Source organism: Balaenoptera musculus, chromosome 13, assembly GCF_009873245.2.
Source record: "Balaenoptera musculus isolate JJ_BM4_2016_0621 chromosome 13, mBalMus1.pri.v3, whole genome shotgun sequence".
In the NCBI taxonomy this organism is placed as follows: domain Eukaryota; kingdom Metazoa; phylum Chordata; class Mammalia; order Artiodactyla; family Balaenopteridae; genus Balaenoptera; species Balaenoptera musculus.
Window position 1 is genome coordinate 82,601,510 of NC_045797.1, and position 22,574 is coordinate 82,624,083.

Below are 22,574 nucleotides of genomic sequence, written 5' to 3' on the forward strand. Positions count from 1 at the left end.
CCTCATGTCTAAAAAGGAAAAAAATAGAACTTGGTAAAATAATGCATTTAAGAGAAATAAAACTTCTGTATTATTCATATTTTATCCTCTAAGGTGATTAAGCCATACTGCTCTTGATTGTACAACTTTTGAGAAGAGAACATTTTTGTGCAGATAAATACTCAAAAGTTAATAATCTTAAAAACTATCTGTGTTTGATTTGGGAGTGCCTCCTTCCCAACCCTTTTAAATTTGCATTTGAATATGAGCAAGTCCATCCTGGAAATTCTATATTTCTTGAAACAAACTAGATGAACATTGTTGTGAAAACCTGCCTTAAAAAGAGAAGCTAGAAAGCTATTTGAAGTTTCTTCCTTGCCCTCTCTATTCTGTTCTTTTCTGGTTTCCCATTTTATATTTGTAATAGGAGTCATCCTATTAAAGGACTAGCACATATAAGTGGGTGCTTCCACCTCAGTCCAGACTTACCTCACTAGCTTTATGATTTTAGGAAAATTATTTTACTTGTTGGGCAAATAATGTTACTCATCCTTAAATGATGGGATCAGATTAGGTGATAACTAAGAACATTTCTTGCCCTAAGATGCTATGATTCCTCAGCACACCTTATTATTGCCTGTTAGCCAGTTGCTGTTACAACCAGTACTGCAGTGACTATCCTTATACATTTATCTTTGCATACTTTTTGTAGGATAAATCTTAAAGGTGGAATTCTAGGAGATACATTTTAAAATTGACCTACTTGAGTTACAAATTTGACCCCCAGAGAAGAAGTCACATCAGGGTATATTTCCATTATTAATAATTGTTTCCCTCATTCTTGCCAAACTAAGTATTATGAATTATTTCTTTTCCATACAAAGCAAGAAAATTATATTTTTCCTCATTAGACAGCTTAATCATTTTTATATGTTTATCAATCATTTGTAAAATAAAACTTTGATTATTAATTACATGATTAATGAATAATACATGGTGATAAACTCAAAATAGTGTTTGATTTGAGGACTAGATGGAGTTGATGGGAATGACCATAATTTGTGCTGAAGGGTAAAATATAAACAGGATACAGCATATGCTAATGAAAGGAGTACCATTAATGAAATATTTGCCTTAGCAATTTATGGGGGGAGTGGTTGCAGTCTAAGGAATGACTGTAGGTGGAGAAAAGATAGTTTGAAAAGAATTTAATGCCATCAGTGTGGCTAAGAGCACTTCCTTCTAAACTTTACAGGTTTTCTTGTTTATATTAAACATAGCTCCAGGGACATATAAAAAATGTTTTTTATTTCCATATAGTCTTCACTGAAGACTCAACAGGTCAAAGAATGAAATTATTAGTAACACTTTTTGGTATTCAGAATGATAATTTTAATATAAATGTAATATATATTTATATTTAACAATTTATATTTAATATAGATGTAGATATATCCAGAGTAAACATGGATAGCTTCAACATAATATGTGAGTTCTTTTTAAGAAAGGAGGGGGCTTCCCTGTGGCGCAGTGGTTGAGATCTGCCTGCCAATGCAGGGGACACGGGTTCGAGCCCTGGTCTGGGAAGATCCCACATGCCGCAGAGCAACTGGGCCCGTGAGCCACAATTACTGAGCCTGCGCGTCTGGAGCCTGTGCTCTGCAACAAGAGAGGCCGTGATAGTGAGAGGCCCGCGCACCACGATGAAGAGTGGCCCCCGCTTGCCACAACTAGAGAAAGTCCTCACAGAGAAACGAAGACCCAACACAGCCATAAATAAAATAAATAAATAAATTAAAAAAAAAAAAAAGAAAGGAGGAGGATTTTTTAAAACAACATTTATTAGAAAGGTTTTAAAAAACTCTTCTATGCCAAAGTTAAACCTCCATCCCATTTTAGCCCCTAAAGTTAGTCATGTGGTTTTGCACACGCAGATGATTTTTTTCATTGAAAATCTCGTACTTTCATTTGACACAAAACAGGTGGAAACATATTCCCTTTCCATGGCGTTTACTATCTAGACCAATCATATACTATAAAATTAGATTGCTTATTTTTGAACAACATTTAAGCTGAAGCTTTTAATAAAGATATCTTAAACTCATTTCTGATCCTGATTTTGATCCTTGTTGAGATAAGAGTTAATATTTTTGTATTTATATAATGTTACTCTTTATAATACAGTTTTTAACTGCATTGTTTAGGGAGGTACGACTTGGAAGAAATGGGGTAGAAGAAATCAAACAACATCCTTTCTTTAAGAATGATCAATGGAATTGGGATAACATAAGAGAGAGTAAGTCAATAAATTTAAATATTTCCATTTCATCACATTTTAAATCTCATAAATTCATTCCTCTTCTGAATTAACAAGCATGTCTGTACACTTAATGCTAACTAATTTTTAAATTGAGAGGTTTCATTTCAATTTGTTCTGAAGCAGTATTTATAACTAAATTAATATTACCTCACTATCTTAGCAAACTAATATGTCTTTATTTCCCAGTGCTTTTATGATAAACATAGGTTTCTTAATTTGTCAAGCTAAGTTTTATGGACCTCAGTAATTTTCAGAATTGGGGAAATACAATTCTTTAATTCAGATGTTTGAATTAATAAATCAGTAATTAGTTACTTATGGAGACCATACTCTGGTGAATACTAGAGTAAGCATAGTAATTCATTTAAACTTCATGTATATTTAACATTAATTCATTTGAAGAGTAAGAAATATTTCTACTTAAAGAAGGTAGAAAACTGAAGACTAAAGAACGTATATGCAAGTTATTGCTGCTTGTAACTTTAGCACCTAGAATAATATCATCCTGCTTTCCTTGTTTGATTGATTTATCTATATTTAAAACCAATCTAATATAATAATAAAACACATAAAATTTCAATTCTTTGAAATGATAAAACAAAATCTGTTACTAAAATATTCTATAGTAATCATAATAATATAGTATTGTGTTAATGAATCAAATATCAATATGTAATATGTTTATATCACATATTATTAATAATATATAATTACTAATATAAAACAAAACAGGGGTCGTTTATTATAATTTTAAATCAGATATATTATTATTAAATAATTTGTTTCTTTTCTTTTAATAGCGGCAGCTCCTGTGGTACCTGAACTCAGCAGTGACATAGACAGCAGCAATTTGATGACATTGAAGATGATAAAGGAGATGTAAGAAACCTTCCCAATTCCTAAAGCTTTGTGGGAAATCAGCTGCCTTTTAATAGGATTTACCTACTATAGAGAAAATTTGTATGTGATTTGTTTTTAACATTTTTATTGTTTTCAGCATCTGGCTATAAGAGTTGTCTTACTTCGAGACTCTGAATTATAGAAGATAAGTGTTAATTTGTTTTAAAATTGAGTTTTTCATAGAAATTTTATATGATATTAATTTACAAATGAATGTAAGGCAATGTTCTGTGTTCTTTGGGGGATATAGAGTAAGACCAAACACCTACTTTTGAAGGAGCTTGTCAACTAATAAGGGATATAGGAGAATTATATAGTCATAATGAAGGGTAAAATTTGATATTTGCCTTAAGAAAGGTACCAAAAAGATATGAGATGGTTCAGAAGAAAAATAAAAGTCACGTCTCTTTGGGACGAGGGTAGGGGGAAGTCAGGTAAGACCTCAGGGAAGAGGTAGCATCTTAGCCAAGTCTAAAGTTAAGAAAGGGTTTTGAGTGGCTGAGTTGCAAGGAGGTTAGGTGAGTATAGTGGGGAGGTGAATAGTGGAAGCAAAAGTTTGGAATGTAAGCATACTTTGGGAGCAGAGTGGTATAGTCCAGTAGGGTTCAAACATAGGGCATATATATATCACTGTATCATGACCATTTGGAGGATTTAATGGGACTGTGATTTTCTTGCCTGTAATCCCTCCATGTAGTGCAGAGCCTGGCACAAGATCATTCAATACATATTGGTCAACTGGAGTGAGTATTGGGTATAAAATTAGAAAACAGACTAGAGTTGGAGTTTAGGGGAAGCATAATGCAACAGATGATTGTTGTGTGCTGTGCTAAGGGACTTTTGACTTTGACAGGCAGTGAAGAGCCACTGAAAACTGTTGAACAGTTGAATGAAGTGTTAAAGACGTTTGAGAAACATATATTTGAGAAATATTTGGTATTTCCATGTGTGTAATGGTCGGGGTGATCAACCATTATGGTTTCCCCAGGACTGAGGGGTTTCCTGGGATGTGGTGTGGGACTTTCATGCTAAAACCAAGAAAATCCCAGGCGAACCAGGATGAGTTATTCACCCTGCTAAGGACAGTGTTCTGAAAACTACTGTAGTGCTGACTAAACTGAGGACATCAGTGCCAGGAGAAGCCCAAGCATGTTTATACACAGTGAGGAAGGACCCAGCTAAGCGAGAAATTGGCAGTTCGATAGAAGTGATGATTTGTGTATTAAGACCTGGAGATCAAGAGATGTTATTTTTGAAAAGGAGGAGAGCTGTCTCTTTCTAGAAGATTCCTAGAAAAAAAAGAATAAGATAGTTACAGGAACTCAAAATGAGATGAATAGGGAGAAAAGTGTAGTTCTATTTAGTGACTCCAGTCTCAACGATGTTAAAGACTACAACATCCGCTTAAGAGCGAGAGGCAAGAAATATTTATCATTTTAAATGATTGAAAATGTTATACATCTCTAGAGGGGAAAATATTACTTCATTTTAAATATGTTGAAGTGAAAAGAAAGAGAATCTGTGGTTGGAATTTAATTCTGAGAATAACTTGGTATTAGAAAATGAGTTAAAATGACATGCAAAAGAATTTATTTCCTGCCTTTCCTTCTAGGTTATTAAGTGACTCTCCATCTTGTAAAGAAAATGATTCAATACAATCAAGGAAAAACGAAGTATGTATAAATTTTTACTACTCTATACGTGTTCAAATATTTTAGTAATATCCCTGTAGTTTTAAAGTTCACTTGATGCTACTTTTAGATGGCATTCCTTCTTGCAATCCAGTTCAGCATAACATTGAAGTGATTCATTTATTTGACAAGTATCACTGTGTGAGATCCAATGGCTAGTGAAAAGATGACTTATACATGGCTTTAGGTTTAGTTTTAGTAGCAAAAGTGATAGAATTAGGTTTACAAACAGCTGTATTTTCTACCAGTTAGAAAATTTTATGATCTTAGTACTATAAAAGAGTACAGATAATAAGCTGTAAGGATATAGAAATAGTAGATAATTTAAATTTTGACTATTTAGCAATGAATTCATGTAAAGGATAATTTTATCAAAATGTTACAATATTTTGTGACCTCTATACAAAGCTAAATCATGAACACACATACACATAAATGAGGATGCTAAACATTTTTCTCTTCAAAACCTATAAAAGCTAAAAAAAATTAGTTGGGTAATTTTGGTATGATTTGTGTTTTAGGAATTTTACAAAGCATAACAAGCATTTTAATGTTTTTGTTTTGTTTTAAATAGGAGAGTCAAGAGGTATGTTGATGTCAAATATGTTGAAAAACAGGAAAATCTCATCACTCTAGCGATGTTTTGTTATAATCATATTCCACCTAGCATTTGGAGTACTACACCTACCCAAGAGAGAAGTTCTCAACCTTTTTTCTACCAAGTATTCTTTTTATTATTGCACCTATGGATCTGTTGTTTAAAATATATATTATGTAATTTTCTTGTTTTTATTTATTAAGGATATATAAGTAGCAGCAAGGACTTTTGATTAGCATATGATAACTAGTGTGATCAAATTATACTAATATAGTAGCAGCCAAAAGCTGTTAAACTTGACTAGTTCATTGGCCTGTATTTTCTTACTAGGGAAGTATACAGTTTTGCTTAAGGTATATGAAATATTTAAGAAATCATGGAGAACTTAATCACTAGAAAGAATAGTGGAAAGAACATTGGCCATGGAATCTAATAGATCAGGATCTTTTGGGGCACTGCCACTTATTAGCTATGCTATCTTGGCCCAGCTGTTCACCTTTTTTGGATTTCAGTTTCTTTATTGAATAGATATAATACTACCCATCTTTTTAGGGGTTTTGTTAGGATTAATGAGACAGTATTTGTAAAGTGCCTGCCACTGTACCTAAAACACAAAAGGAACTTGAAAAGTTAAATCCTTTATAAAGGCAGTAAGCCTCCCAAAATGAATTATTTAATACTTTCGATAATTTTAGTTTGTTTAAAGCCCGACATATCTGGCCTTATGGCAAGATGACTTGTAATTAATTAGTTGTCATTTATCCAAAAGAGTTATTGTTGACAACTTTTCACAGTATTGTGCCTGGCACAGTGTAGGAAGATATAAAGAAGAGCTTTTATATATCTTTTCTTGAGGGAAAATTGGTATGTAACATTACATAAGTTTCAGGTGTACAACATTATGATTCTCCTTCTGTATTCATTGCAAAGTGATCATTATCAAAAGTCTAGTAATCATCCATCACCATACACTTGACCCCATTCACTCACTTCATCCAGCCCTAACCACCTTTTCCTCTGGTAATGACCAGTCTGTTCCCTGTCTTTGAGTTTGTCTTTGTTTTTGTTTTATTTTCTTTCCTTTTCTGTGTGTGTGTGTTTGTTTCCGCATGAGTGATACCATATGGTTTTTGTCTTTCACTTTTTGACTTATTTCTAATACCCTCAAGGTTCATCCATGTTGCAAATGGCAAGATTTCACTTTTTTTTTATGGCTGAGTAGTGGTTTCCACTGTGTATATATACCACATCTTCTTTATTCATTGATCCACCAGTGGATACTCAGGTTGTTTCCATAACTTGGGTGCATATATCTTTTTGAATTAGTGTTTTCATATTCTTCAGATAAATACTCAGAAGTGGAATAGCTGGATTGTATGGGAATTCTATCCTTATCTTTTGAAGAATCTCCATACTGTTCTCCATAGTGGCTGTACCAATTTACATCCCCACCAACACTGCACCAGGGTTCCCTTTTCTCCACATGCTCTCCACTATTTGTTATTTTTGTCTTTTTGATGATAGCCATTCTGTCAGGTGTGAGGTGATATCTTATTATGGTTTTCATTTGCATTTCCCTAATAATTAGTGATGTTGAACATCTTTTCATAGATCTCTTGGCTATCTGCATGTCTCCTTTGGAAAAATGGGAAGAGCTTTTATTATTTTTAAGAAAAGTAATATGTTTTTGAGCGTGTTCAGTCAAATATTCTAAATATTTGTTTCAGATGTAGACCTTTTATCTTTATAAGCACAAATGGTGACAGTATTTTCGAATAAATAATCTACAAAAGAACGATGGAGGGTATCAAAGGATGTCCTTTGTTCATAATGAATGAGAAACTTGGTGTCATAGAAGAATTCTGCCAAGATTGGAGCTTTTTATTCTTATGTTTACATAGTGTGTTCATACATACATGTGTACTGTAATAGAAAGCAAGAGATGGAGGATTTTTTCTCTCTGTCAATAAAAATCACATTAAGAAGGTACAAAAACTGTACCTATATTAAGTTGAAAGGAAAGAGATTATCATTGTTTTCTTTAAGCCTCTCATCTTTTAAATATGATCAGACTTTATAATTATAGTTTTTTTTTTCTGACCATTCAAACTACACATTAGAAGAACACCTTAGCAGTGAGATACAAGCCAAAGAGGAACTAGAGCAGAAGTGCAGTATGTTTTGTAGATAATTAAGTGTTATATTTTAAAATGTAAGTTTATTTTCTACAAAGAAGCTACAAAGTAATTATATGATAATTTTAATTTATGTCATGTCTTTATTGTCAGGAGAGAATTTTTACTGTTGCCTTTGAAATTCTTTCGATCTGTTACTCGCCTAGAGGTAGCAAGGCTCGAAGAAGGTAAGTCGCTCTGTGCTTTTATTAACATTTTTGTTCATAAAAAGTTTTGATGCCTGACTTATCTACAGAGTTCTTTTAGTGCCATATTAATACATATCTTGTTATATAGTAAAATCTACCTTGTAGCATTGGTGGACAGGACTCTCAGATTATAGGATAACCATGATAATAGGCTTCATTTTGTTATGTTTTTGCAAATGAGTCAATTTAGTATGTGTAGATATTTCAAGTAAAAAGAAAATTGCACTCATATTACTTATATGGCTTAAAAATAGAAATTGACAATTGTTTCTTTTTTTATTCAGACCCATAGTTTGTATTAAGTAAAGATGGTTCAGTGGTGATGGAATGTTACAGAAATTTTGACTTTCAATAGTAAACAAAACACTTGTGGTCTTGATTATTTAAGAATAGTGTGCTATTTAAAAAATATGGAAAACATTGTAGTTTTAACAAAAGGGCAGTTAATAGCTTTTTTAAAGGTCTTTTTTATTGCTTGATGTAACTGAAATATTTTTTGTTTTCGTTTGATTTTTATACATACTTTCCTTTGATAATAACTTCAAGCATTATTTCAGATTACCTTAAGGAAAAATGTGGAATCAGCATTAAGACAATTAGAAAGAGAAAAGGCGCTTCTTCAGCACAAAAATGCAGAATATCAGCGGAAAGCTGATCAAGAAGCAGACAAGAAGCGAAATTTGGAGAATGATGGTTTGTGGTGTAGAATATTAAATACTAAGAGAAAAAGTTTGTGTGTATGTGTGTGTTGTGTTGAAGCTTACCACTAAAATGCTTTTTATCACAGTTAACAGTTTAAAAGATCAACTTGAAGATTTGAAAAAAAGGAATCAGAACTCTCAAATATCCACTGAGAAAGTGAATCAACTCCAGAGACAAGTAGGTTGATCCCAATTTATAAGGATATTGAATTTTATTTATGACTGTTAACATTTGTTTTAATTGGCAGTGTTACAAAAAGGAAATCATTAGGAAGATATTTTTAGGTTTTTGTTTATTTTAAATAGTTTGTAATGGGGTAATAAATTGAAGGTATTTTTATCATATATACCTGTGTTTGTTTGTTGTTTGTTTGGTTTTGAATGGAATAACAGCTGGATGAAACCAATGCTTTGCTGCGAACAGAATCTGATACTGCAGCCCGGCTAAGAAAAACCCAGGCAGAAAGTTCAAAACAGATTCAACAGCTGGAATCTAACAATAGAGATCTACAAGATAAAAATTGCCTGCTGGAGACTGCCAAGTTAAAACTTGAAAAGGAATTTATCAATCTTCAGTCAGTGCTAGAATCTGAAAGGAGGGACCGAACCCATGGATCAGAGATTATTAATGATTTACAAGGTATTAAAGTAGATATTGCACTTAAGTTCATCTTAATGATTTGTGTTTTGGGAATAACCTTAGATGATGGATAATGTGCTAGAATGGTACATGTCTGAATATACTACTCTGTTATGTAAGGTTAGCATATTAGAAATACATTGTTACAAAATTTTATGAATGAAAGATTTACTTTCAAATAGTATGAAGTATTTTAAGTAACAAACCACTTCTAAAGGTGGTAGATTGGATTCCAGTCGAATTAACTCTAAAGCCCTATACCAACAATTATAGAAGTTCTGCTCATAAATAACAACTTTAAGGAATGAGGTGAATTCCAAATTTTTTACTCTAAGTTTAATATATATACTATATGAGTTTATTGTTTTTAAAAATGTTTCAATTTTAGGTAGAATATCTGGCCTAGAAGAAGATTTAAAGAATGGCAAAATCTTATTAGCAAAAGTAGAGATTGAGAAGAGACAACTACAGGAGAGACTTACTGATTTGGAAAAGGTAAAACATGTTATGTTTTACGTTTGTGTAAGTAAATGACTAGACAGTCTCGGGTTGAAAAACTTACTCTAAAATAAGGAAAATTAGTAACTGAAATATTTCCAACACTCATGTACTTTCCTATATTCACACTTGGTTATGTAGATTAGGGATGTGTATTTTAAGGCTTACCATAACACTATACAAGCAGCCCTTTAGATGTTAGATGCTTATGAAGGGAGAATCTCTCTTGGGGTGTATAATGAGGATGCTTCTTCCTGGGCATCCAAGGAAAATGCAAATTTTGACTTACAATATATCTTTTTTTTAAAAAAATTAATTTATTTTATTTATTTATTTTTGGCTGCATTGGGTCTTTGTTGCTGTGTGCGGGGGGCTACTCTTCGTTGCGGTGAGCGGGCTTCTCATTGCAGTGGCTTCTCTTGTTGTGGAGCATGGGCTCTAGGCGCACAGGCTTCAGTAGTCCTGGCTCATGGGCTGTAGAGCGCAGGCTCAGTAGTTGTGGCTCGCGAGCTTAGTTGCTCCGCGGCATGTGGGATCTTCCTAGACCAGGGATCGAACCCGTGTCCCCTGCATTGTCAGGTGGATTCTTAACCACTGCGCCACCAGGGAAGCCCATCTTACAATATGTCTTTAAAACGACGTAAAGTTATCACGACTTTTCATTTAGAAGTTTACCAAAAAGTTCTATAAGCCAGGGATAATTTTTAGGCTCTGTGCAGTTAATATTTTATTTTCATTCACTTATTTATTCATTCATTTAAGTATTTAATGTATCATATGTGGTAGAAATATCAGGATGCAGTTCTTCCCCTTAACAATCTCACAGTCTAATGGGTAATTTCTAAAGTAATAATAAAGTACACAGATAATTCTAATGCAGTGTGGTAAGTAGAATGAGAGGTATGGGCAGGGTATATTGGGCACACAGAATGAATTCCCAATCTGACAGGGCAGGATTGGTTGACAGGGTAAAGTTGGGGAGGACAGCATGGGCAAAAGGCACAGAGGATAGAAAATAAAAAAGTCATAGTCAGTTTATTTAAATGCAAACCATTCAGTATTTCTGGAGTAAAGAGCAGGGGTCAACAAATTTTAATCTTTTAAGGGAAAGACAGTAAATACTTTAGACTTTGCAGGCCATATGGTCTCTGCTGCAGCAAAAGGAATGGGCATGGCTATGATCTAATGAAATTTTACAAAAATAGACGTCAGGCTAAAATTGGCCTGAAAACCTAATGTTAAAGTGTGATGAATTCACTGGCCTGAGTGAGGCTACAGAGCCAGGCATGAGCCAGGCCATGCAAGATGTTGAATACTCTGTTAACAACACTTAGTTGCTCTAAGTAATGGACTAGCCACTGAAGGGCTTTTAAGTTGGATGATTTTATTAGAGGAACATTTAAGATAGATCATTATGTACCATGTGGAAACTAGGTTTGAGGAGGACACGATGACGTAGGTAGATTAGTCAGAGGCTTTTTCAGTAACCTAGATAATGGAGACTTAACTAGTACAGTAGTTCAAAGGATGGAAAATAAGGATGAATCTGAGAAATATTTGGAGGAGGAATATTTGAGAACACTTAGTGATTGATTAGATATGGCATGTGAATAGTACTCAAGAATGAGTTTTGGGTTCCTAGTTTGTGACGAAGTCTATAGTGGTACCATTAATTAATAAAGAATAAAGGAAAAATAGCTGTTTTAGAGGAGACAGTGATAAATCCATTTTAGTCCTAAGTTGAGGTGCCTGTGAGACAGCCAAATTAGGATGTCTACAAAGAAGTAAGCTATGGTAGTAGCAGCTAGAAATATTTGAGAGTCATCGATACAGAAGTAACTCAAACCATGTGACTGGAAGAGCCCATCTGCAAAGAGATTGCGTAGAGCATTGGTTTTTCAGAGCAGAGTAAATTACTCTGTTGGTGGATTGTGTAGTTTGAAAAAAATCATTTTTATTCTTGAAAAACAAAAGAAATACCTATATTTACAATATAAATTGTAGAAAACAAAGAATTAGAAAATCTTTTGAGGATATATGGAAAATAGACTGACTTCTATTAAAGATTCTCAACTTAAAACAAGTCTCCTATGTGGAAAATAAGGGTGAATAGTAGAGGATCCTGAGATTTCTTTTTTTTTTTTTTTTAGATATAGCAAAGGGAAACATTAGGTATGTTTTAAAAGTTTGAGAAGTAATAATGTAGGAAGAGGAGAAGCATTATGGCTAAAGAACACTACTCCAGAGAACACCCAACATTTCAGGGGCAGCTGGGAGAAAACTTCACATGCAACAGAAAAGATGAGAGCAGGATGGGGAGAGCCAAGTGAGTTCAGTGTCAGGTATGTCAAGGAAATAGTTTCAAGGGCGACAGTGAGTTCAAATGAAATAAAGACTATAAATGTCTGTTGAATTTGATATTGAGATATCATTTGTCACTTTATTGAGCTCAAGCAATCTCAATGAAGATCTCAAAACAGTAGAGCGGAGATGTGGGAGATGGGTACAGAGGGAAGTGAACAGGTAGAGTACATCGATTACTTTTACAAGAAGTTTGAAGATCGGAGAGAACATGTTGAACATTATTAGTAAACCTGCTTAAAAAAAAGACTACGTTTTTGAAATTGCAAGCCAGTCTTTTTTGTTGATAGCTGCCATTTAAAATCTTTAATAGGAGAAGAACAACATGGAAATAGATATGACATACCAACTAAAAGTTATACAGCAGAGCTTAGAACAAGAAGAGGCTGAACATAAGGCTACAAAAGCACGGCTGGCAGATAAAAATAAGATTTATGAATCCATTGAAGAAGCTAAATCAGAAGCCATGAAAGGTACGCATTTTCATAAGAGGGTTTTCAGCAACATTTTACAGAATTGATTTTGTATTCAACTCTGATTTTGAAAAATATTTTAAAAAGTATTAGGAAAGCTTTACATATATGTTTTTCCTTGAAGGCAGCAGCCATTTCTAAGGTAGTAAGCCCCCAACACAGAATTACTCAACCAAATTTCTAGATCAGATAGAAGTTAATAGTTCAGTGCTATCAACAGTGGCAGGCGTGCAGAGTGCGAAGCTCTAGATACATCTATTCAGATTTGGGGGATATGCTCTTTTTATAATATTTAGTTTGACATTTCACCAGCCGGTGTTACAAAAGTCTTGCGAGTTTATAGAATATATGTTCACTGAATATTTTGAAATCTGGCATGATAAAGATACTAGCTAGATTTGGTCAAAGTCACACAATACTAATGAGTGTAGGGTAAGATAACAAAGTGAACTTTTCCACAAACCAAGCCCGTATCTTGGAATTAATTGTCTTTTAGATAATTTCTTGTCTTCCAAACTGACTGTTCATATATGATGGATTTGAAATTCCAAAGGAAATAAAGTATTCTTGTCAAAGATTTATAAAACTCTTAAACAGAAATTTCACTTCATATTAAAGCATAACATTTATTAATAACTTAGCAATAAATAGCCTTTAAACTATTGAATGTAATTAAAATTGGAGATTTTTTTTTTTAAACAGTTTAGTTTAAGGCATTGATTCTAGATGATAAAAGATGAAATGAGTGCTTTATTTAGAAATATCTAACAAGAAAGTTAGTGGGCCATGTTTCCCTGTCCATGGCCTAAAAAGACAAAGTTGAATTTCTTTTGAGGTCATAATTTAGATGCAATAAAATGCAAACATTTTTCACATTTGTAACACACACATATAATCACTACCCAAAACAAGATACAGAATCTTTATTTTCCTCATCTCAGTGAGTTCACTCATGCCTCTTTCTATTCTCTGTGCCCACATTAGGGTGATTAGTTTTTAAAATGAGTACATTTGTTTATAGATTATTCTCTGAAGTGTTGAAAATAAACCAATTTAGCATAATAATAACTCATTTTTTAAAATTCCTTTTTACAGCTGTAACGTAAGATACAGATGACTTTCATATTTTGTATGAATACACAAAACTTACATTTTATAGATCGTACTCACATCTGGTATAAAGCCTTTGGTCTTTTCCAATGCATGTCATTGCATTGCATTCTTTGTTTAAGAATATGGCTTAGCAATGAATTACTACTTATGTGACTTTCTCTAGTTACTTATCCTTTTTGTGCCTTGTTTCCTGTAAAGGGACAATTACTGTATTAGGTTGTTGTGAAAACCAAGTATAATGATACCTGAAAAGTGCTTAGAAATGCTAGCTATTTTTAGTAGTGTGTAAAAAATGGTTTCATTTTTCTACACTTTTGAAGACAGTTCATTAAAAACTGAAAATTCATAAGGTTTAATTTTTACCCAATATAACTTTGTAATAAATGATCATTAGAGGTTGAACATTAGGTATGAAGGAGCAGAAGAATTTATTGAATTTGAACAGATTTTCTAATCAGTACATCAGTAATCCTTTACATGTAATAACTTGCAGTTAATATGAAATCACTTGATTAGACATAAACTTTGCTCTTCACTTTGAGATTGAAAAAAGGTCTTTAGAAGTCTTTTCTGATTAATAAAACACATTAAAAGTTTGTTGCAAATCATTTAGAAAATATAGGAAAATAAAAAGTAAAGATTAACCAGAATGCTACTAAATCAGGATGATATTTTGTATATTTTCTCAATTTCCTCTACTGTTTTGGTTTTTTTCCTTTTAAAAAATATTGTGAACATTTTCTTAGGTCACTGAAAATTCTCCTGTGTGAGCACTTATCAAGTGCTTGCCGTATCCAGGCAGCATTTAAGTACTACACATATGTTAATGCAGAATCTTTGCAAAATCCCTATGGGTGTAGGTGCTATTATCACCATTCTAGAGATAAGAAAACTGAGCCTCAGAGAGGTTAATTAAGTTGGCTAGTCAAATAATTAGGAAGTGTCAGAACCAGGATTTAAACTCAGGAAGTTTGGTTCTAGAGTCCTGTCCTCTGCCAACTCCCTAAAACATATATTTTCATCCTCTGCATAGTAATATGCTAATATAGAAAGAGCCATTGAAGTCATAGGATCTACCTCTATAATGATTAGGATCTTGCTTAATGTTTTTAGGCAGGAAGAGTAACACTGAGAAGCACAGAGTAGCAGAAAAATAAATCTTTATTTAAAAAGATGTAAATGTCTTTTAGAAACACAAGTAAAGGCAGAATTATTTTGCTTTCATTAAAATGGATGTAATATTGTGGAGTGTGGTAGAATTTTATACCCTGCAAATGAAACACCTAATTTTCAAGCATGAAATTGTTGACATTTCAATTATATTAAGAGGAGAGATGAAAATATTAAATTGGAAATTTAAAAAATTATTAAGGCAGCATCATGTACTGTAATTTTTATTAGCACTGTGTCATGTATTTGATATGCTTCTTTTGTTTGATTCATGATTATGTCCATTTTTGTGGCAATAGAAATGGAGAAAAAGCTCTTGGAGGAAAGAACTTTAAAACAGAAAGTAGAGAACTTGTTGCTGGAGGCTGAGAAAAGATGCTCTATATTAGACTGTGACCTCAAACAGTCACAGCAGAAAATAAACGAACTCCTCAAACAGAAAGATGTGCTAAATGAGGATGTAAGTGTGAAGTTTACTAATAAATAATAGTAAACTATTTAATGAATTAATAGTAAACTAGGTTTATTTATAAAGTTTCAGTGATGGTTTTATAATTTAAAATTTTTTCTTGTAAAATAATATTCCATAATCTTTAAATTTTACCGAATTTGGATGATATACTAAATGAATCATGATTAAAACATTTTTAAAGACCATATTTTATTTTAAAAATATGTCATTATGGAAAATCCAAGAAATACTTTATTTTGAAGTGAATTAACTGTTTAAGGGGAAAAATCTGTTTTATATCATCATATTTACTGCCAGCTTCATTGATAGAAAGTCAAAATAATTTACTTACATACCAATAACACTATTTTTTAGGTTAGAAACTTGACATTAAAAATAGAGCAGGAAACTCAGAAGCGCTGCCTTACACAAAATGACTTGAAGATGCAAACACAGCAAGTTAACACACTAAAAATGTCAGAAAAGCAGTTGAAACAAGAGAATAATCATCTCCTAGAAATGAAAATGAGCTTGGAAAAACAGAACGCTGAACTTCGAAAGTAAGTTAATTGTTTGAGACAAAATTTACTAATATGCACAACTATCCACGTGTAAATTATCTTAATTTTGATTTATCTGGGGATTTTCTTTTGACCCTTTTATTTTCTTGACCACATTTTCTCTTTCTTTCTGTTTTAAGTAATGTGTTAAGTGCCACTGTTGTCCTTTAAAAAGATTTTATTTGCTTCCCCGACAGTTTTTTTTACTGCCACCTTATAATATAATATATAGAGTGTTGGTGTTGAAGAAGAAGAAAATGTCTGGGATTTGTACTCCATGCTCTTAGGATTTTTCCTCAGGACTATCCCTCAAGCATAAGTGCTTTTTGTTTGTTTCTTTAGTTTCTGGGACTTGGAAATGTTTGACTGTTAAACAAACACCATATAAAATTTTAAATCATTTTTTAGGATACACTCTAGTGCTATATTTAATTTACTTAGAAAATAGAAAACATTGGTAAAATACTTTTAAAGTATGCAGTAATATACTGTTAACATTTACCCCATCAGTCATTAGTAGTATTAATTAGTTCTTCCCAATCATGACCAAAGGTCATATTGGATTCCAGTTATTTGATAGGAGGCAGAGTGAAAAGAAAATAAGCTTCGGGGCCAGACAGATCAAGGTGTGAATCCCATTTCCACTACTTACTAGCTGATCACCTTTGGGCAAAATATTTTAACCTCTCCGAACCTTTTGTCACACCTACAGAAGGGGGGCAGTAATAGCTTCCTTGTTAGGGATCTTGTAAAGCAGGGGTCCCCAACCCCCAGGCCACGGACTAGTACCGGTCCACAGCCTGTTAGGAACCGGGCCGCACAGCAGGAGGGGAGCGGCAGGAGTGAGTGAGCGAAGAAGCTTCGTCTGCTGCTCCCCATCGCCCCCCGTCGCTGGCGTTACCGCCTGAACCATCCCCCCACCCCGCCCTGGTCTGTGGAAAAATTGTCTTCCATGAAACCAGTTCCTGGTGGCAAAAAGGTTGGGGCCACTGTTGTAAAGGATAACAATGACTTATTTACAGCATCTAGCACATAGTAAATGGTAGGGACCATTATTACTACAACTGTTACTATTACTAGTATGTCTACTATAGGACTATTACTTTGTTCCTATCACTTTTGCTAATTGCCTGCTTTTTATATACCTGTGACAGGTCAGTAAGATTGACACTGCTTAGGAAAGGATGGTCAAATATTCAAATATTGACACTTCCTAGGAAAGGATGGTCAAAAAGAGTTTGTTCTTTTTGCTGATCTATTGCCTGGGTAAACCTAGACTCTTAAACTTCATGAGATTTTAACTTTTAAAAATTGGAACTAGAAACTTGAACAGTATTCAGGCATCTTTGTCCAATATTTTTTTGTTCTTTGTTTTTTCCCCTGTGTGTTAGCTTTATTCTTCCCTCTCATTTTTTTATTTAACAGAAAACTTGGTCCTTCAAGAAGGACAAACTCTAGAGATATGTCTTATAGCTTCATTTATGTGGAGCGACCCTGATTTGGCTTTTCTGGATCTCTAAGTCCTGAGATGGAACTCATTTGCCTGGCTTTGGTCAGGAGCCTAAACTGTGGATCCTCAGTTTTAGGGAACACAGTCTTTAAAACTATTTGACTGCACAGCTATTCTCCATAGTATTTATTCTAATAGCAATGTTTATATGAATACAAGAGCTAGTTAAATATCTAGACTGTGTTTTCTTCTCCTGTTCTAATTACTCTTTGTTTATACCTAATTTATGCTACTTAGTATATATGCCTATTATTTTCTTCATAAGTGCACTTGATCTATTGTTCTTAATCCCTCAGTTCCTAACCCCTCCTCGCAAAGATACCCACATCTGCTGTCCTAATCACCTAACAGAGTATAAATTCATTGAATGGCAAAAAAAAAAAAGAAAAACCACACTTATATTTTGCTATCTCCAACCCTTGATTAATTTCTTGCACATAAGACATCCTCAATAAGTGTTGCATGAATGAATGCATATCTATCATGTGTAAGGCACTGATAACCACTATGGGAGATTCAAAGATAAGTCAGATGTATTTCCTACCCTTAAGCTTACTAGCATTTTATCAGAAATTATTCCTTAGGAAGAGGTAAGGCAAGTACATAAATAATTGGAATACAAAGTTAAATATATATATATGCAATGAGAATTTACATATGAAGTGCTATGTAGGCTTGCACTTGAAAATGGCCAACGTAGACTTCTTTTCTTCCTTCCAAGATTCCAGTAAAACTCTAGTAGAGGAATTTTTTAAATGTGTAAACCCACATCATGTCATTCCAGTGGATTGGAGGACAGGAAATTAGTTAATGAGATAGTGGCAGGTGGGTGGAAACCTTCTGCCTAATGAAGTAGAGCAGCGGAAGCAAGAGCCAGGAGTATATATGAAGTGGGATATAGGTGAAGAAGAAAAATGTTTCATTATTCAAAGCAAATACCTTGGAGGGCTGGAGTAAGATGTGATGTTATAAATGGAGCAATCTGCTGTTCATACTCTGCCACTACCCCTTGCACAAATGTCTGTATTCAGGCATTGCCACCACTAGGGTTCCTACAGAGCATTCCCTCTGAAGAAATGGGGCATACCCTCTGTGGATAATTAGAACAGCTAGTGTGGGGTCAGCAGCTCAGAGAAAAGCCTTTCTCATTCTGGCATTTAGTGGTCTTCCTGTTTATGACTGACTTCCTAAGCCTCTCATTTTAAACTGAAGTTTGCTATTTAGAAAACCCCTCCCCTGTACCCAGAGATTAAAATTTCTGATGCCTCCTGGTTACTCATCACTAGGCATTTGAGGAAAGCCTGCAGTATGAAAGAGAAAGACTATGATAAAGAAGAAGAAAAAGTGCCACCAGATGAAACATATATCAAAGAATAGAAGAGAACTTAACAAAAAGAAAGCACAAATTTTAAAAACCTGCTGGTAATAATTAGTACTGATCAAAGATTCTAGGAGATACTACTTCCATTAAACAAGAACCTGACATAATAAAGGACAGCCAGAATAGGAAGGAGCTCTTGAAGATGAAAAATTATTGCCAATGTAAACTTATTAGAAGGGTTCGAAGAAAAAAATCAAAGAAATTTCACAAAACATAGAACAAGAAGGAATAACTAGAAGATATGAGAGAAAAGCTAAGACACAGACAGACTGTTCCAGGAGTTCTAGCACCAAAGAATTCCAGAGAAACCCAGGGGAAGAAATTATTAAAGAAATAATAGAAAAGAATTTCCTATAGCTGGAAAAGAAGTCTTTAAATTGAAAGGACCCAGCAAAGATACATGAAAAAAAGACTCACATTTAGACATGTTCTTATGGCAATAGGAAATGGAGGTTTGATTATGTCACTTAGACCAGTGATACAACTACATTAGGGATGGTAAGAGCTAAATTCTCACATCTGGCAGCAGGGAATTGGTAAATAATTAAAATGTATGTCAAGAAATAAGCTGAGATGTGGCGGTAACCACCAAAAAGAACAATACACAGAAATGAAACAAAGTGATTTTCTCTAGGGGAATAGGGTTAGTTAGCCCATGGATGGATATGGATAGGAGACTTAGGATTTTTTCTGTGCTAGTCTGTACTATCTAATTGTAACCATGTGCATATTATGTGGTTACTTTCTGAAAAATATTTTTTCTTAAATACCTAATGAATGTTGAGCTTTAAAAGTTACATATAATGAATGGTAGCTCTTCAAGAAGATCATGATATTAAAATTACACTGGGGTTTGCTGCAAGCGGGCTTAGCTGGTGATGATGATTTTAAATTTTTAAAACTTGTTCTTTCATATGTTATTAATTAGTATCTTTCACATTTTCCGCTCAGAGAAATAAAAATCATGATTCTTTAATAATACACTCATCAATAATAAAATAGAGAATTTACACAATTAAGTGACATTGAGTGATAATTTCCCTTTTATCCAGAAGTTGAAGGGCCAAGTAAGTAAACAAAGTGACCAAATTATATTAAATGCAAATAAGGATGAAAGTCCTAAGTAATATTAAATTGAAGATGGTGTGATTAAATCATTTAATCTTTCTGAGTTTTTTCTTGCTATCTACATTTTTATTTTATTTTATTTTATTTTTTTGGCCCTGCAGCATGTGGGATCTTAGTTCCCCAACCAGGGATCAAACCCATGTCTCCTGCAGTGGGAGCGTGGAGTCTTAACCACTGGACTGCCGGGGAAGTCCAGCTGTATACATTTTTTAAATATCTAATAGGTAGTAAAATATTTTCTCACTATAAAATATTCAGAACTATATTAAAAGATAAAGAGAAAACAATATAAGGTCTCCTTTATGAATGCAGACATAGTTAATCTCTACAGAGGTAATATATCTTAACAGTCTGTTACTTGAAAAATCCTTCCACACCCTTTTCTGTGCCTGTACCTGTACATGTATACCATATTTATAGGGTTGAGTTTTTTGTAGATTTTATTTTGTGTTTTTTGTTTTTTAATTGTATCGTATGTTGTGTTGTTCTCCAACTTTTTTTTTTTCCCCCTTAGCTTTGACTTGGAATAACTGTAATACATATATTTTGTTAATAAGCCTAGACTTTAACTTATTTCAACCCAACCTCTTAAATGCATTGTTAGGCTCATTTTTTATTTTATTTATTTTTTTATTTAATTTTTTTCTTTATTGAAGATTAAAATATGTACAGAAAAAGTAAACAAATGGTAAGTGTAGAACTCAGTAATTTTTACAAAGTGTTCAAATCTGTGCAGTTAACCATTTACATTTAGATATAAAAACCTATACTGTTTACCTCCTTGCAGGCCCCCTCCCAGTCATTTCTTCACTCATTCTAAGATAATCAATTTTCAGGTGCTCTTTTAATTCTGCTACTTGGTTGGCATAAATGGCTGGTCACAAATGCATGCCTGAGAATATGTGATTTAGTGTTACTGGTTTAATATAGCACTATTTGGTCTCAGAATCCCTTTATACTCTTAAAAATTATTGAGGACCCCAAAGAGTTTTTGCTCCTGTGAGTTATATCTAATGTTATTTTTTGTGTTAGAAATTGAAACTGAGAAAATTTTAAAACACAAGAGCATACAAGCACACATTTCATTAGCTGTTGGAGTGATGAAATCATCATATGTCATACAGCCTCAAGAAAAGCCCATATACACTGAGATAATTAAAGCTTTAAAAATAGCAATGATTCTTAGTATTATGAAAATAATTTTACCTCATGAATCCTCTGAAAGGGTCTCAGTACTCCCACGGGTTTCCTAGACCACATTTTAAGAGTTGCTGGCTTAATATGTGTCTAACTTATTTAAACCTTTGATTCAATGTCCCCACAGAGAACGTCAAGATGCAGATGGGCAAATGAAAGAGCTCCAAGATCAGCTTGAAGCAGAGCAGTATTTCTCAGTAAGTTCCAGACGTGTTACTTTGAAAATTGTTGTATTTGTAGAATTTAAAAAAAATTTTTGCTGCAAAACCAGGAGACTGATCTTGTCTTTAGAATAGATTCTTATAGCAACCCCAGACAGAATTTTGGATGAATGTTTTGTACCACACACATACAAAAGGAACACCTGGGCAAGAGACTGTAGATAGTTTAACAGAAATCCATTGTCATTGCTAAAAAAATGGTTCTAGGCACATACTCATACCCTATGAAGTTGATTAAAAGCATTGATTTTTGAGGAAGAATATATTTTCATAATGAAAGAAAGAAAATTGTCATTTTAACCTTTGTACTTTTTGAGATCAGTTTCAAAATATGAAGTAGTAACTGTCACCTCTGTTTCATTGATTTTAAGCCAATAAAATTTTCTTGTCTAAATTAGTAATATTTTTTTTTGCCTCTTCATCCTATCAATCTGTGTCATTTAATGAGAAATTTCACTGTGCTATCCAGTTGAAAATCATGCTTCTAAATTATTAGCTGAATTTTTATTAGTTAATTGGCTGATTACCAGAAAATAGAAAAGCTCATTAAACTATTAATTTGCTCATGGGCTCAACATTACTGTTTTGTGAGCATATTTGTATGTGCTCAACTGGACTTTTTGTCTGGATAGCTTTTGAATGTAGAAATAATATTCCTGATGATGATGATGATGATACATATTTCTATTATATTTTGCTATTTAGACCCTCTATAAAACACAGGTTAGGGAACTTAAAGAAGAATGTGAAGAAAAGACCAAACTTTGTAAAGAATTACAGCAGAAGAAACAGGAATTACAGGATGAAAGGTAAGGATAAGATCCTTGTCCCTTTTGTTCATAGCCATGAACCCTACTCCTAGAACAGTACCTGCTATATACTCCAAATAAAAATTTGTTGATGAAGTGAATTAGACAAAAATTTGACTTTGTAGTAAAAAATTGAACATTAAAATTTTATCCCTCTAAAATGTAGGGACTCCTTGGCTGCTCAACTGGAGATTACCTTAACCAAAGCAGATTCTGAGCAACTGGCTCGCTCAATTGCTGAAGAACAATATTCTGATTTGGAAAAAGAGAAAATCATGAAAGAGCTGGAGATCAAAGAGATGATGGCTAGACACAAACAGGAACTCACTGAAAAAGATGCTACAATTGCGTCTGTAAGTAAATGCTTGTTCTTTTTGGTTCTAATTAAATTACTGTATCATAAATCTTCCTTAGAAATACTAAGAAAGTAACATAGATCTAAATGAAAAAGTGTATATGCTGGCTACAAGATATTTGACCTAGTGAACCA

The 22,574-nt window shown here is 33.4% G+C and overlaps 1 protein-coding gene across 1 annotated transcript in view; it reads left to right on the plus strand.

The window, feature by feature from the left end:
- The window catches only part of ROCK2 (Rho associated coiled-coil containing protein kinase 2), a 142,516-nt gene that overhangs the window by 97,297 nt on the left and 22,645 nt on the right, over positions 1-22,574 (plus strand). The window contains 18 exon segments of the mRNA XM_036872594.1: positions 2,184-2,275; positions 3,100-3,144; positions 3,147-3,229; positions 3,231-3,259; positions 4,812-4,872; positions 5,465-5,476; positions 7,575-7,663; positions 7,813-7,850; positions 8,409-8,564; positions 8,659-8,750; positions 8,966-9,212; positions 9,601-9,707; positions 12,385-12,544; positions 15,127-15,287; positions 15,654-15,838; positions 21,182-21,251; positions 21,981-22,084; positions 22,251-22,437. Of these exon segments, the coding sequence (XP_036728489.1) occupies positions 2,184-2,275; positions 3,100-3,144; positions 3,147-3,229; positions 3,231-3,259; positions 4,812-4,872; positions 5,465-5,476; positions 7,575-7,663; positions 7,813-7,850; positions 8,409-8,564; positions 8,659-8,750; positions 8,966-9,212; positions 9,601-9,707; positions 12,385-12,544; positions 15,127-15,287; positions 15,654-15,838; positions 21,182-21,251; positions 21,981-22,084; positions 22,251-22,437 (1,918 nt within the window).